At 37.6% G+C, this 15,916-nt stretch overlaps 1 protein-coding gene across 2 annotated transcripts in view; it reads right to left on the bottom strand.

Annotated features, from left to right (window-relative positions):
• Positions 1-2,095: 2,095 nt before the first annotated feature.
• The window catches only part of SEC61A2 (SEC61 translocon subunit alpha 2), a 34,307-nt gene continuing 20,486 nt past the window's right edge, over positions 2,096-15,916 (bottom strand). The window contains exons 7-12 of one of the 2 annotated variants that reach the window (XM_079769579.1): positions 10,483-10,636; positions 9,349-9,509; positions 8,394-8,591; positions 6,098-6,289; positions 5,556-5,632; positions 2,096-3,164 (exon numbers count right to left, since the gene is read on the bottom strand). In XM_079769579.1, the coding sequence (XP_079625705.1) occupies positions 2,978-3,164; positions 5,556-5,632; positions 6,098-6,289; positions 8,394-8,591; positions 9,349-9,509; positions 10,483-10,636 (969 nt within the window). In that variant the 3' untranslated portion in view covers positions 2,096-2,977. Of the gene's footprint in view, positions 3,165-5,555; positions 5,633-6,097; positions 6,290-8,393; positions 8,592-9,348; positions 9,510-10,482; positions 10,637-15,916 lie in introns of those variants that run through there. The other variant, XM_079769580.1, reaches the window with a different exon arrangement.

Genomic DNA, 15,916 nt, shown 5'->3' with positions numbered 1-15,916 from the left:
GTTAATTTCATTCACTATAACAATATTAAGAGGCTAATGAAAATACAGGGCCCTTCCCTCTAAAGCAGCAGTTGCCAACCTTTCGGGCCTCACAGACCACCGCTTGGCAACCGCAGCTCTAAAGCATGTGGACATATTTGCGAATCTCATTTCCTATCCTTACCTCAAAAAAGTAACTTGGAAGTTCTAAAACACCAAATCCATGGAAATAAGATTTACATAGTTTGGGGCATTATTGTCTTGGTATTCAACCATGAGTGCAGCCATCAAGGTTAACAAGTACCAGAAACCCATTATAAACTACTTGAAAGGAAAAAATAGGATTGTTTCTGGCTCATGCCATGCCTAATGCCTGTCATCTAAAAGGTCTACCAGGGTTACTGGGCCATCTTCTTACCTCCTGAGCCGAGGCTCTTGGGTTGACTGTTATGGCTTCCAGCAACTCTAGGATCACTGCCTTTTCACCTTAGCTCCCAGAAAAGTCTCAGCAAGATTCTCATTAGCCAGCCCTAAGTCATGATTTGAGCCCTGGACCCAGGGGGTTAGCCAGGCCCCTCAGAACCAAATAAAATCAGGGTACTAATGCCAAAAATGCTGCAATATAGTTCATTTGTCTACAGGTTCACTCTCTTTTCCAGATACTTTTATGAACCTAAATATAAGATCATTAAATTATACTTGATAGAATTATAGAACCAGAGAACTGCATAGATCAAGTCTACTCTCCCAATATATACTGTGAAAATTAAGCCCCAACTACCTGCTCTAACAGTAGCCTTCCCTTGTGCTATACCTCCCACCCCTTTTTTTTCTTACAGATACAGGTTTATTTTTTAAATATTTATTACTAAAAATACAGTATTAAATGTGCCCCTCTTTTTCCCCCATTGACCTCTTCTAGCCTGCCCCCACCCCCTGCCCCAGGCCTTCACCACCCTAGTGCCTGTGTCCATGGTTTATGTATATATACATGCATACAAGTTCTTTAGTTGATCTCTTCCCATCCATCCACCCACCCCCACCTTCCCTCTGAGATTTTTCAATCTGTTCCATGCTTCTTTGTCTTCTGGATCTATTTTCTTCATCAGTTTATTTTGTTCATTAGATTCCACATGAGTGAGATCATGTTTTAAACATGGGCATCATAATTCTCCAGAGATCTTAATCCTTTTCCCTCTCAAGGACCAAGTCCTCTAATTTCCCTTATTATAACCCTACTTCAAAATCAAGAAATAAGACATATATAAAATACAGACTCTAGCATAGACCTGTCTCTCCAAATACTAGGGCAGCTCTTCCTGAGCCACTCCCATGGGAACTGAGAAACATACTCAACTGTTAATGAAGAGATATGCATAACCCGATTGTCCTTTCTGCTTTTTTACTCTTCCTAAGAGTGCAATGTAGAAGTGACAGCTAATCCTAGAGCATAACCCTAATGCCACTTACATTATCTATAAACATCAAAGACTATGCTTTGGAAATTAGTCAGTTTGAGAACTTGCAGTCTGAACATTTTCATCAGCTGGCACTGTTAATTTGTCAGAATTTAAAATTTGGTTTCCCACAAAAGCCATATTTTTTACTTTCTCTTGGGGAAAAAAAAAGCAGATATAATAACACCAGGTCCCTATTTCTTTGGCTGGTCTTCAGCCCAAGGATGCTTGACCATCTTTGCTGTCCTGCCTGTTTTTACTTTATCTGCCTTGCCCTTGTAAGTTATTTGGCTTTGTGATGAGAAGCTAAGTAAGATATACTTCCTGCACTTACTAAGAAGGTAAACAACGATGGAAAACCATACTTCTGAAAAGGAAGCTTTTCAAAAATTAAGTCTGATCTCTTTTTGGACAATAAAACACACACTTTAAAAATGAATTATTGATAAAGAATTGCTACTGTTTCAAATGGGGACTGGGATATCATTTAAGACCACTGTTTTCCTGCTTCCAAATGTTAGTGACATAACTGAGCAACCTTAAGTTGGTCACTGTCCCTCAATATTTTAGGATTATGCACTAAACTAATTACATTTTACCTCTTGCAATAGGCATCTCAGGATAGATTTTATATGAATACAATGAACCTACACAAAGCATTTAATTTCAGATTTTTTTATTTTTCCAACACAACTGAAACAGTTGTATTAAATAAAAGTTTATTGTCTACTGTTTACACTCATGTTGCTGCTACAAAGTACAACAACGTACACAGATTCCTAGCATGAATTACTCATTGTTCACCCCCACTGAACTACAGACATTGCTTGAGAATTATGTCTCTACTTTAGGGATTTAAAAAAAGAAAAACACAACTGGGGCACAGTATCTTGAAAGAGCTTTCTCAAGTGACTTGGAATTCAAAGGCATAGCCAATACAGTAAAAACAGCACCAACCGTGCTGTCACTGGGAAGAAAGAAGAATGGAAAACATGAATAGTAATTATAAGCAGTTTTTCTAATGACAGAAGCTTGAAGAAGCTTGACTTTGCCCATCTGGGCTAAGTGCCTGCTTTGAGAAGGGACAAAAGGGAAGGGATGAAGAGGGAGGGCTGCAACATGGATACTACACAAAAAGTATAAAAATTATATCTAAAATATAGATAAGCCCAAAATACTGGAAAGTGGCAATTTGAACTATATTTATTTTTAAACAAGTGGGGGAAATACTGAGTGTTTTGAATGTGTGCAAAACTGATCCACATTACCTCACCGTCAAAACTGAACATGGCAAGGCAGGTACATTGGTTTCCAGCATCACAGGCAACACTACATGTATATTTTCTAACGAGTAATGTAAACTTCAGTTTTAAGGCAGCTGGTACTAATGCTGCACACAGACTTAAGCTCGGTGCCCATTTCAAAAATGGGACAGTTAGCACTTAAAAAAAAAAAAAATGAGGGGAGAAATGGAGAGTCAGCATTATTTGACAAAAACAATGTGTCAAATGTTTTCCCTTCACACAAAAATATTGGAACATTTAGAAAAACAAAGCACCCATCCCACCTACTTCAGCCTGTTCCTTAACAAATATTTCAAAATACTGATAAATAATAGTGACTGCAAGCAGAATTCCAGTGCCAGAGCCAATGGCCCCTAAGAAGTCGGCCAACACTGACAGGGCGCCAATACACAAACCGCCGAATGCAGCTGCGGTGGGGATATACCTAGAAGACAAAACCAAGTCAGGCAGCAGAGGGAACTGAAAAGGGGCAACAAAAGCAATAATATGTATGCTGACGTGTGATTAATCTAACAGAGAAGTCTGCAGTACTGATGGGTTGTCCATAGTGGTCACATGTTGATGAAAACTGACTAAGGGAATGACTTACTCCCTGATTTTGAAAAGCCAGTTAACAGCCAAGAAAGGCAATACATGATTTTGATCAGATCAGAATCCTCAACTAGATTTAAGTATTAAAATGTTTAATACTTTAAAATGGATAATCTTTAGCTCCCTCTTCTAAATGAACAGTGAATTTCAAAATGATTTCTAAATATCATATTTATGTGACAAGATTTAGATAATCCTCCAACAGTAATTGGACCTTGGCTGCATGTTATAACCACCTGGAGAACTTAAAAATAATGGGATTGTATTTAAAATACTCCAGAAAGAAAAAGAAAAAAGATTAGGGTTGAATGAAAGAAGAATGACAGAATAATAACTATTAAAGCTAGATATACATGGATACATGCAGATTCATTATACTATTCTCTGCAGTCTGTGTTCTCAATAAATAAAATTCAAATATAAATATCAGTGCCTTTTCAACAAATAATTATGGAACAACTGGATATCCACATGCAAAAGAAAGAATCTGAATGTATCTCACACCAAACAAAACAGTTCAAAGTGGATCACAGACTGAAATCTAAGAGCTGAAACTCCTAAGAGAAAAGAAATAAATCTTTGTGACCTTGGGTTAGGCAATGGTTTCTTAGATACAATAGCAGCACAAAGCATCCAAAGACAAAACAGATACAGTGAACTTCATCAGAATTAAAAACTTGTTCGTCAAAGGATACCATCAAGAAAGTGAAAGGGCAACCCAAAGAATGACAAAATATTTGTAAATAATATACCTAACAAGAGACATCCAAAATATTCTTTAAATAATCTTACAACTCTAACAAAAAAAACAACCCAATTAAAAATAAGCAAAATAGCCCTGGCTGGTTTGCTCAGTGGTTAGAGCATCGGCCCAGGGACCAAAGGGTCATGGATTTGATTCCCAGTCAAGGGCATACCTCATACTTTGGTTTGATCCCCAACCCAGGTGAGGGCGCCTTCAGGAAGCAACCAATCCATGTGTGTCTCTCACGTCAATCTCTTGGATCTCTCTCACCCTCTCTCCCTTCCACTCTCAAAAATCAATGGGAAAAATATCCTTGGTTGAGGATTAACAAAAAACGAATTAAAATGAGCAAAATATTTGGACAGACATTTCTCCAAAGACAATACACAAATGGCTGATAAATACATGAAAATATGCTCAACATCATTTCTCATCAAGGAAAAGCAAATAAAAACCACAATGAGATATCGCTTCATACCCAATAGGTGGCTATATACTAATCAAAAAGCAAAAACTAGTGCTGGAGAGGATGTGTGGCAACTGGAACCTTCACACATATACAGCCCCTCTGTAAGGAGTTCCTCAACATGTGAAACAATTACTGTATGACTCAACAATTCCATTCCTAGAGAAATGAAAACATACTTCCACACAAACTTTCTACAAGTATGTTCATAATAGCATTATTCATAATGGCCAAAAAGTGGAAACAACCCAAATATCTGTCAACTAATGAATGGATAAACAAAATGTTGTTATCCACACAATGGAATATTCACAGATAATGGATGAACTTTGAAAACACTATGCTAAGTAAAAAAAGCTATTCACAAAAGATCACATATATGATTCCTTATGTATGAAATGTTCAGAATAGGCAAATCTAGAGAGACAGAGGGGCTGGAGGGAGGAGAGAATTGGGTTGGAATGGGAAATAACTAATGGGTACAAGGTTTCTTTCTGAGTGGTGAAAATGTTTTTAAAATTAGAGTATAATGATTACACACTCTGAATATACTAAAATTTTTTTAAAAGATTAAGAACACTAAACCATATACTTCAAATGAGTGAATTACACAGTATGTGAATTATACCAATAAAGCTGTTCTCAAAAAACTGGGACCCACCCACTCCAGACCAAAGAAATCACCATTCCTGAAGATGGGATGTTAGTAGTTTTTAAAAGCTCCCAGGTGATTTTCTGTACAGCCAGCCAACAATGAGAACCTCCCTACATCTTAACACTTGGCTGAGCTGTGAAGGGGAACACAATTCCAATTATACTAATTTAGTTGTCATTTTGATGAAGAGAACAATTAACTTTTATGTTAAATTTTGGTCCTTTTTTGTGAAGTAGAAATGCTGAAAATACGAATTTAAACAAATAAAGAATAACATTTGGCAAGAAATGAAAGATTGAAAAACTGAGTATATGTTGCCTGCCCCCACCCTGCAAAGGATGAAATCAAATGACCTTACCTATTAAGCTCATGGACCATAGAGGTATCTCTGTGGCCCCTCATTACCATTTGCTGTTCTTTAAGCTGTTTAGCTACCTGTCGAGAGAAACACAACTTTTAAAATCAAACTAACATTTCACTGTTCACTATCTACTCGGTTCTGTGTGAAGTGCTTTCTACACACTAATAAGTAAGGTAACAAGAACCCTGAAGTAGGCACTGGCATATCATTCCGATTAAACCTGAGGATACTGAGGCTACAATACTGCACAACCACGTTACCCATAAACTAAACCAGCGTTCTCAATCATTTTTCACTATCACCTCCCTTAAGAAAAATTAATACTAAGAAATAATATTTTGTCAGGTAGGGTTGAGCTTTGGAGAGTCACAAACCATTGTAAAGTCTATGTTTCACCTACCAGGAACCAATTTTTAACCCTATGAAGAGGTCATATTACCTCATTATTAATGTATGAATTAAAGTTTAATTTACAAAAATAAGATCTGACATCTAAAAATTATAAATTATTTTTATTTTGAAATAAACCAAATACTTACATCTTTGGCTGAGGAACCAGACACCTCTATCCACGTCTTGGAAAAGAATGCACATGATCCCAGCATAAAGATGATATAAACAACCACATGGACAGGATCCTCAAATATGGCACCCATAGACTCAGGAGGAGAAAGATAATAACAAAGGCCTCCCACTGGGTAAGAGCGAGCAGGTCCTCCCCCACTGACATCCTACAGAACAAGAAGGAAAAGAACAAATGGCCAACCTAACTTGTCAAGCACACATTTTTATAACTTTTCAAACTCCTCAAAAATTATGACAATGGTTTAAGCTCAAAGCACCTACAGCAAATGGCTATAAATAACTTAAGGATTTGCTTTTATATCTAATATCTTCATTCCTTCAAAATTATATAGTGAGCATCTCTTACATAAAGATGTAGATATATTAATAACAGAAGAGTGATTTAAGAAAAATATATATATGAGAAGATAGAAATAAGACTACATTTATAGTCAATCTCTTTTTTTCCCCCCAGTTAATCCTAAGGATATTTTTCTATTGACTTTTTTATTTTTATTTTTTTTAGAGCGAGTGGAAGGGATGGGGAGAGAAACATCTATGTGAGAAAGAAATTGAGCCTCCAACCAAGGCACGCACCCTTTACCAGAATCGAACTTGGGACCCTTCAGTCCTCAGGCCAACACTCTATCCAGTGAGCCAAACCAACAAGGGCTATAGCTAATCTCATTACATTTAGAATCTGAAATTTTCTAAACTATGTAAGAGTATGCAATGAAGGCCTGGGGAACGGACAGGAGCAGAGAGGAGGGGGGTCAATGGGGAAAACAAGAAGGGTACATCTGTAATACTTTCAACAAAAGATAATAAAAACATAAAAAGAGTATGCAACACATTAAAACCCTTCCTTACCCATGATTCTTTCACTTCAAAGTATTCTATTAAGAATGTAATCAATTGAAATATTGACAGAAGTCTAACAACTCACTGCCTAAACATTATTTGTTTGTATAAGAGTCTTGATAAATATATACAATGGGATTTTTAGCAACACAAATATTTAAGAATTTTTGTAATAACAGAAATGGGACCAGCCGGTATTTGCTCTTATTAAATAAAAAATTTGGGATACAGGGTGTGAGAAATAAATTTCTGGTTGCAAAGATTAATTTATCTTGATTCTTGAACTTATACTTCCAAATGATTCTTTTACTGTGCCCCTAGAATTAATATTACCAAATCAAAAGCATTGTTTATAGACAAATTCAATTCCCCAATAATTCTCTCATTTAAAAAAAATCTTAGTCAAGGTCACAACATATTCTATACAACCATTCAATGCACTTATTACTTTGAAATTTTTATAGTAATAATTATAGCTGGACTATTAGTTCATGAGGGGAGAAAATGATTCCTCCCCTCATCACAGGTAATCAAATTTCTGTTAAATGAATGGAAAAGGAATATTATAAATACAGCAAATCCTATTTCCTCCAACTAACATTCAAAAACCACTGTCTTACCCTGTTAAACTTTAAATTTCTTTTAAAAATTACCTTCAGTAAAAGCAAAGATATATCAGTCACTATAACTTAAAATGTAAAAGATAGCATATTAAGATAAATGCACAATACATTAAGCACCATACTTCAGTATAATGACTAAAAATAATATTCTTTAGTGCAATACAAATTCTAGAATTACATACTCTGCAAAAGAATAAAGGATCTTAGTATTTTTTAATTCTATAGTTTTAAAGGAGAAAAATACTCCTTGGTCAGGTGATAGAATTTAAACCAATCAGAACTCAATCCAATCCCACTATAACACTTCAATAACAATGTAGCTGGACTGCTTTAGAAGAAGCTCTGATACCGAGCACCTATAAAAGGAAGTCAGAATTTACTGGATTCTATTTCTAGCATCTGTTCTCTCTTCAGTTTAGTAATTACATGCCTGTCTCCAGCCCAGTTAATCACAAACCAATTTAGTGCCATTCAGGCTATGAAAAACAGGGAGAAACAGGGAAGGTTGATTTCTGTATTCCATATATTACCAACAAATAGCTTCTTTTTAAAAACATTATTCCAGACAATAGTGGAATGAGATTACAAAACAGAGAATCATGAGAACCATGTGATTTTAGCCTATAAGATCATTCAAAGGAGATGCAAAAATGCTTCCTACTTAAGTGACTCTGAAAATGTTATAGCAACTACTTCAATTATTGCTCATCTCTTTCAGTTAAAAATATAACCATGAAATGCAAATTACAATAAATGAAAACACTTAAATAAATAATAAAATACTCACTGCCCACTGTCCTAGTAAATTAACTAAAAAGTTGCCACTGAATCGAACAGACAGCATCTGGGAAATAACATAGAGGTTTGACACCAAGGCTGATTGAAGAATAATGGGGATGTTCGAGGTGTAGAAGAGCTTGATGGGGTAGCTGCTGTACTGTCCTCGATACCGAGCCGACTTGATGGGCAAGTCAACACGAAATCCCTACAAAGTGAAAATTCAGAGTAAGAGGAACTGTACATCCTATATAATCCTATCCTATATAATAAAAGCATAATATGCAAATTGTCCCCTCGACTGGGAGTACAACCGGGAGTTCGACCGCTCGCTATGACGTGTGCTGACCACCAGGGGGCAGCGTGGAACATGGCGGGGTCAGCAATGCAGCACTGGCAGCCCTGATGGGCCCCAACGAGAGCGTGACTGCAGCGGGATGATGGAGCAAATGAGCAGGTGGCGCCAGGCCAAGGTGAGTACAAGCGGGGCCCAATTGCCCCACAGATGGCGACCAGCAGCAGTGGGGGTGGGACTGCCAACTGGCTCCCAGGCGCTGAGGGAGTCAGGCAGGGGCCCAATTGCCCTGCCGATCACCCTGAAGACAGCAAGCAGCGCTTTGATTGCTGGCCAGGCCTAGGGATCACACCCATGCACGAATTTCGTGCACCGGGCCTCTAGTATCATATAAAGAATACAGAAAGCCAAAACATAAACAGTAGGGAGTATGAAAAGATAATGCTAATAAAACTTAACCCTTCCACACAGAGGCATGCAAACAGAAATCCCTTTCTATTTCATTTTCATCCTACTTTTTGTTATTGACACCTCCATCGCTAAAGGAATTATTTGCTTGACTAGATTTTGAAACACTGACTTATTAGAAACTAACATTTCAAATAGCATTCTCTTTAAGAACAAAATAAAAATCCACATCCCACTTACTTCAGAAAGAAAGTATACTTACCTGAAAATATATAACAACAGCAAACACAAAAACAGTAGCAATGAGGTTCATGAGATTGGGTAAGTTCTGCCGGTAGAAAGCCTCCCTTAAAGCTCGGACTTTGTCGGTCCTGGTGGCCAGTAAGTGAAAGAGAGCTATGACTGCACCCTCAAACTCGGTACCTGAGAAACAAGAGAAAAATTAACTAACTGTAGACACATCATTCAAAGTTATCCCAAAGGTCAAAACAAATAACCCTGAAACTCCAGTACACAGCAAAAAATATGAGTGAAAATAATTCATCAGTATTTATGATATAGCCATATGTGGAGCTTCTAAAATATTTTGATAATTGAGGCAAAATGTATGTTTTTTAGCATAAATTTGAAGTTTCTCAAGAGAAGTTTCTTGATGGAAACAACCAAAGTAGAGTAAGCCAAAAAAATATTTCATTCATAATGCTGTGCTTCTCCTTTAGTTTCAAGAAGGGAAGAGAGAACTGCGGGTAAGGGGAGGGTGGCAGCAGCAAAGCAGAGTAGAGGTCAGATTCAAAAGATATATGTGACTCCACCAAGCTTGCCTTTAAGTTCATTTTACCATGAACATTAATAAACCATTGTTGCTATTTTCTTAAGGCTGGGATCAGTTTAGATGTTAACCCTGACAAATCCAGCATGGCATTTTGAGAGAAGAGGAAATGGGTAAAAGGAAAGAGAATAGAAATATTTCAAAATTTAGGTGCGAATACCAAGCCAAGTAGAATAGCAGCAAAAGTATTAGTGCTCCCTGATGATACAAAGAATAACAGATTTTTTCATCTGAAAAATCTTAATCTACTACCTTTTGATCCCCCTTGCAATGCTGAAATTGGTCAAATTCATGAGTTCTGCAGCAATGGCTTAAGCAAATAAAAATTTTCAAATGCTTGGGACCACTGAAATTTTGAATAAGCAGAGGCTAAAATGTAGATATTCTTTTTGAAGTAATATTTCAGACTCCACAAATCTCTGCTAATAATTTTGAATAATTATTAGCATCAATTGTCCGCTGGAACAGTAAACCCAGATATCTACAGGCATATACTGCTCCATTACATGTTACTTTTCAACACACATCCAGCAACACTCGTGCAGTCGCAGTCACTGTGTGATGTACCTCTGCCAGTGTTAATAGTAGTGGGACTAAAGGCCTTCCAGACAATGGTTTCACAGATGTTGGTGGCAATAAAGAGGGAAATACCAGACCCCAGGCCGTAACCCTTCTGTAGCAGCTCATCTAACAGCAGCACAATCAAACCAGCAACAAACAGCTGTGGGGAAAGAAATGCACGTAAGCGGAAGCAAGAAAAAAATCAAAAAAGGGGAAGACAAGCACCAGTGACTACTTTCAAAGTATGGGGATGTCTAACATTCAAACCTAATGGTTACAACATCACTACTATGACTCTGCACCTTTTAACCCCTTTGGTTTAATCAGAAGTTAATCCTGAAAATCAGATGATTAGATACATTGCTATATTGTATAGGGCCATGTCAACTTTTAAAATAGATGTTACCATCGGAACAGTTTCCCTTACAATAAGGGAAATAAGGCTTATTCCATTAAATAAGGCTTACTGAAAAGCACACTATAAAACAAAAATGTTCACAGTTGTAGAATTTATGATAACAAGAAACTGAGTATATCCCAGATATCTCCAAGCAAGTGAAAGGCCAAATGAATTATGGTATAACAAGATGCAATTGCACACTGCCATGAAAGGAAAAGTATATGAACTATGTTGATACATTTTTTAAATATTATATATAATATTGTATATATTATGTACTTATTATATATCTATGGAATAAGTAATAAGGTGAAGCACAAATTAATACATACACAGATTATAACAATGTAAAAATGCATTCTATACATATAGTGACAAAGACTGAATATAAATTTCAAGACAGTTAAGAGTTCACAGGTTCCTAAGTTCGTAACTTTTTTTAAAAAATGAAAGCATGCTAACTTTAATTTATGTGAAACTGGAAATTCTTAATTTTCCTCTTGGATAAGACATTTCTGTAAAAGCATATACCAACTAAAAATAAGCCCTAGAGCCTGGCCAGTGTGGCTCACTTGGTGGAGCGTCATCACAAGCTCCAGGAGGTCACCAGTTCAATTCCAGGTCAGGGTACATGCCTGGGTTGGGGCTCAATTCCCAGTAGAAGGCGTGCAGAAGGCAGCCAATGGATGTTTCTCTCTCTTATATGTTTCTCTCTCTCTCTCCCTCTCCCTGAAATCAATAAAACCATATTTTAGAAATAATAATAATAAGCCCTAGACTTAAAAGTGACCTTGACCTGCACTTCAGTAACCTAATCAATCAATGAAGAAAATACACTTCTATTCCCCCCCCACCCCCATCTCATGCCTGTCCCCACTATAAAGACACCCTCTTACAGAAGTTAAGGAAATGTCACTTCTGTGAAGCACCTCTGAAGCCTCCCCCCGCATTGCTTACACAGTTCCCTAATATCCCCATTAGGAGAGCAAACTAACTGCAGTACACCACATTAAGCATGTTTACCTTACACAGGGTTTATTTTTTCCCTTAACTGTCATTTCAATGGTTGTACAGAGCCTAACTTGTCTATTGACAGTCTTTTAGTTTAACTTTCAATGGACTGGAAAAAGAGTACAATTCTTAAAACTTCTAAGTGAGCTCATGAATCCTTTACATTTGACATTTTGACCAGATAAAAGAGAAGTTAGGATTTATTACTGAGATTTTATTTTTACCACAATTATGTAATAAATACTCTCAATCATACAGAAAACCAACCCTGTGAAAGAATAATAGCTGTCCACAAACTAACAGCCAATCAAAAGCATTATCATTGGCTTCTGACTAAATGACTGATTGAGTGACCTGTCCAGAATCACATGGGGCAACTCTGAATCAACTGTAATTCAAACCACCTGTTCAGACCAATGTTCATCAGTTTATAGAGTGATCTGCGTATATCCTATGAAAATCAAACTCATTTTTCTAACTGGAGAAAGGCATTATAGAAAAACCTAAATGAGAAATGGTTTCTATAATTAAAGAAATAATATAAAAGATGGTAAAAAGCATGCATGCCCATGAGAGAAATTAGACACTAGGAAGTTAGAGCATCTCACTGACTAAAACGGTGATAAGAACTGAATACTAACTGCATCCTTTTGTAGGATGTACAATCAGTATGAATCTCTAAAGCAGACATAAAACTAACACTGTACATTTCAACCCTACAGATGCATTCACACGCACACAACTCAGTTTGACAAAATAATACTTACCTTTACAATGTGCCATGCACTGATAGTTTCAATTATTTTTTTATTTTAATCAAGACACACTATTTAGATTTCAAAACTCACTAGTTGAAAGACACTGACCATGTGAATGAAACAAGAATAATTAAGTTGAGAAATACCTTATATAAGAACATGCAAACAGTTTTTAAAACCTATGTTTCTAGGTAGAAACACATTGATCCAACAATATCTCTTCAGTGTACCCACACATTTTCAATGTTAGCGATGCCTTAAAAAAGAAGCAAATGGGTCATTACCCACTGATGATTAAATAAACATGACATATTCTCTATACTTAACACTAGAAGTATTTACCATAACACAAATATCTGTGCACCAGAATTTATATAAACAAATATATATGCATTGAATTTGTTTCATTCCTAGAACATAATTATTCCTGGATTTGTAATACTGAAAAAAAATTTAAATAGCTTAATTCCATTTAATATCTATTTAAATCAGTAACTAACACTTTAAGAAGTCTATATTTTATCTAACTAACCCAGAACTGCTCAGCTGAGGTTCCGTGAAAGTCTAAATCTAACCTTAGTAAAACACTAGAAAAATTTTACTGATGCATAATGTTAAGAGCTAGATGCCAATTCTGAGTATCTTCTAAAAATCGTGATTATTCTAAACTATGGGTTGCATAAAGCAATTGCTAAAAAATAAAACATAAATCAACAATTAGTATTATCAGTATCCTCAACAATGCCAAAAGCATATGAAGAAATTTTAAGCACTGAAATATTAAATTCAGTTTTCAGACAACCGAATCTTCCTATCCAATCCAACTTTTCTTCCTCCAATTCCCAAAGGCTATAAATTTGCCAATCAAGTGTTTTTTAAATGAAGAAATAATGACAAAGTTATTCTTTAAAGAAATGTACTTTATACCAAATAGAAACAAACAGGGGCTAAGAAAAGTACCAAAGACTCTGATTAAAAATTCCTCCCCTTGTGCCTGGACAGTGTGGCTTGGTAGTTGAGCTTCAACCCAGGAACCAAGAGGTCACTGGTTCAATTCCCAGTCAGATGGACATGCCCAGGTTGCAGGCTCAATCCCCAATAGGGGGCATGCAGGAGGCAGCCCATATCTCATATTTCTCTGCCATTGATGTTTCTTTCTTTTTTTTTTTTTAATATATTTTTATTGACTTCAGAGAGAAAGGGAGAGGGAGAGACAGAAACATCAATGATGAGAGAGAATCATTGATCGGCTTCGTCCTGCACGCACCTATGGGAATCGAGCACGCAACCCGGGCATGTGCCCTTGACCGGAATTGAATCCAGGACCCTTCAGTCCACAGGCTGACACTCTATCCACTGAGCCAAACCAGCTAGAGCATGTCATTGATGTTTCTATCTATCTCTAGAAATCAATAAAAACATATTTTTAAAAATTCCTCCCCTTGTCAAAAGACAAAAAAAGCACTCCCAATTTGTTGTTGTTGTTTGTTTGTTTTAAGCAACTGAGAACAACCTAAATTTATTAGCTCATAGTTCTGTAGGTCAGAAGCTTGGGCAAGCTCAACTGGGTTCTTTGCTTTGTCTCCCAAAGTTGACATGAAAGCATTAGTTAGCCTAGGCTCTTACTAGATGCTCTAGGGAAAAATCCATCTTAAACTCATTCAGAATGAGGTCAAAATCCAGTTTCTTGTGGATTGTAGGTCTGAAGTATACCCTTTTTCTCCCAGGCTGTCATCCAAGGACTGCTCTATTCCTAGAAGCCACCTGCATTCTCTCTCATGTATCCTCTTCCATCTTCATGGCAGAGGGGTAAGTCAAGTCTTTCTCAAGCTGTAAATCTGCCTTCCTCTTCTGCTCCCTCCCTATTGTTACTGATGCCAATAAATACCTAAACAATCTCTCTCCTTGTTCTGAGTCATGCTAACTAAACAATTATCTTATTATGATCTCCCTAAATAAAAAAAATTTATTAAAAAAAGAATGGTCAACCATGCCAGTCTGAGATGGTCATATCATATATAATACAGAGCTAATATGCAAATGGTCGTCACACCCACACACCGTAACGGCTCAGACACTCAACACTGGGGAGAGAGGAACAGGGACCAGACAGGCACAAATGAGCTCATGCGAGAGGAATGGGGACCAGCCAGGCTGCAGCCCGGGAGAGGGACAAGCCACCAGCCCTGCGGTCCCGGGTGCCAGCGGCTGCACCTGCGGCCCGGGAGAGGGACAAGCCACTCGCCCCAGGGTTCCAGACACCAGCACCTGCACCTGTAGCCCGGGAGAGGGACAAGCCGCCTGCCCCACGATCCCGGGCGCCTGCCGCTGCGGCCCAGACAAAGCCGCCTGCCCACGGTCTCTGCAGCTGCGGGCAGCCTGGGTGAAGCCGTCCCGGGTCCTGGGTGCCTGCGGCCAGCCAGAGGGAGGGAAGCCCAGGTCCCAGGTGCCTGCAACTGGCCGGAGGAGGGAATCCTGGGCCGCAGGTGTGGAGCGAGGCAGAGACAGTTAGGGGCAATCAGTCCAGCAGGGGAGCACTTAGGGGAGATCAGGCAGGCAGGCAGAGGTGGTTAGGGGCAATCAGGCAGACAGAGGGGTTAGGGGTGATCAGGCAGGCAAGCAGGTGAGCGGTTAGGAGCCAGCGGTCCCGGACTGCAAGAGGCAGTCGGACATCCTCCAAGGGGTCCAGGATTGGAAAGGGTGCAGGCCAGGCTGAAGGACACCCCCCCCGACCCCCGCTGTGCACAAATTTCATGCACTGGGCCTCTAGTTTCTTAATACATATATTTGTAAACTAGTATTTTGATTTTATTTACACTATTTTTCTAACCTTGATCCTTTTGACCATTAGAAAAGCTTTCCTGTATTAATCCTAATTTCACAGAGTGAGCAAGAAGAGGTATTTCCAAGATAAGCAGAACTCTAGATGCCCAGTGTTTACTTTAAACAAACTTCTTTTCAAAAGTCAATAAATAACTATATATTTTAAGTACAATTCATTTGAGCAACTTCTCTAAATGATTTTAAGGACTGTACATTACAGAAATATCTACCAAACTTTACACACTTTAAGATACTTAGCAGAGGATTAAATTAATGTTGGCCTTCAAAAATTCTGTTCCAAAGCATCCATTTTAAAAATTCTCATAATACATATATGGGTATTTATATAGTATTTCACTGATTCAAAGATATTAAACTGTCAAACTATGATACAACTTATTACAAGAAATTTGATTCTCTACTTATAAAAAGTTATTTTAGATTTAGA

The sequence above is a fragment of the Cnephaeus nilssonii genome (genome assembly GCF_951640355.1).
Source record: "Cnephaeus nilssonii genome assembly, chromosome: 4".
Taxonomy (NCBI): Eukaryota; Metazoa; Chordata; class Mammalia; order Chiroptera; family Vespertilionidae; genus Cnephaeus; species Cnephaeus nilssonii.
This window is presented reverse-complemented; position numbering and strand designations above follow the sequence as displayed.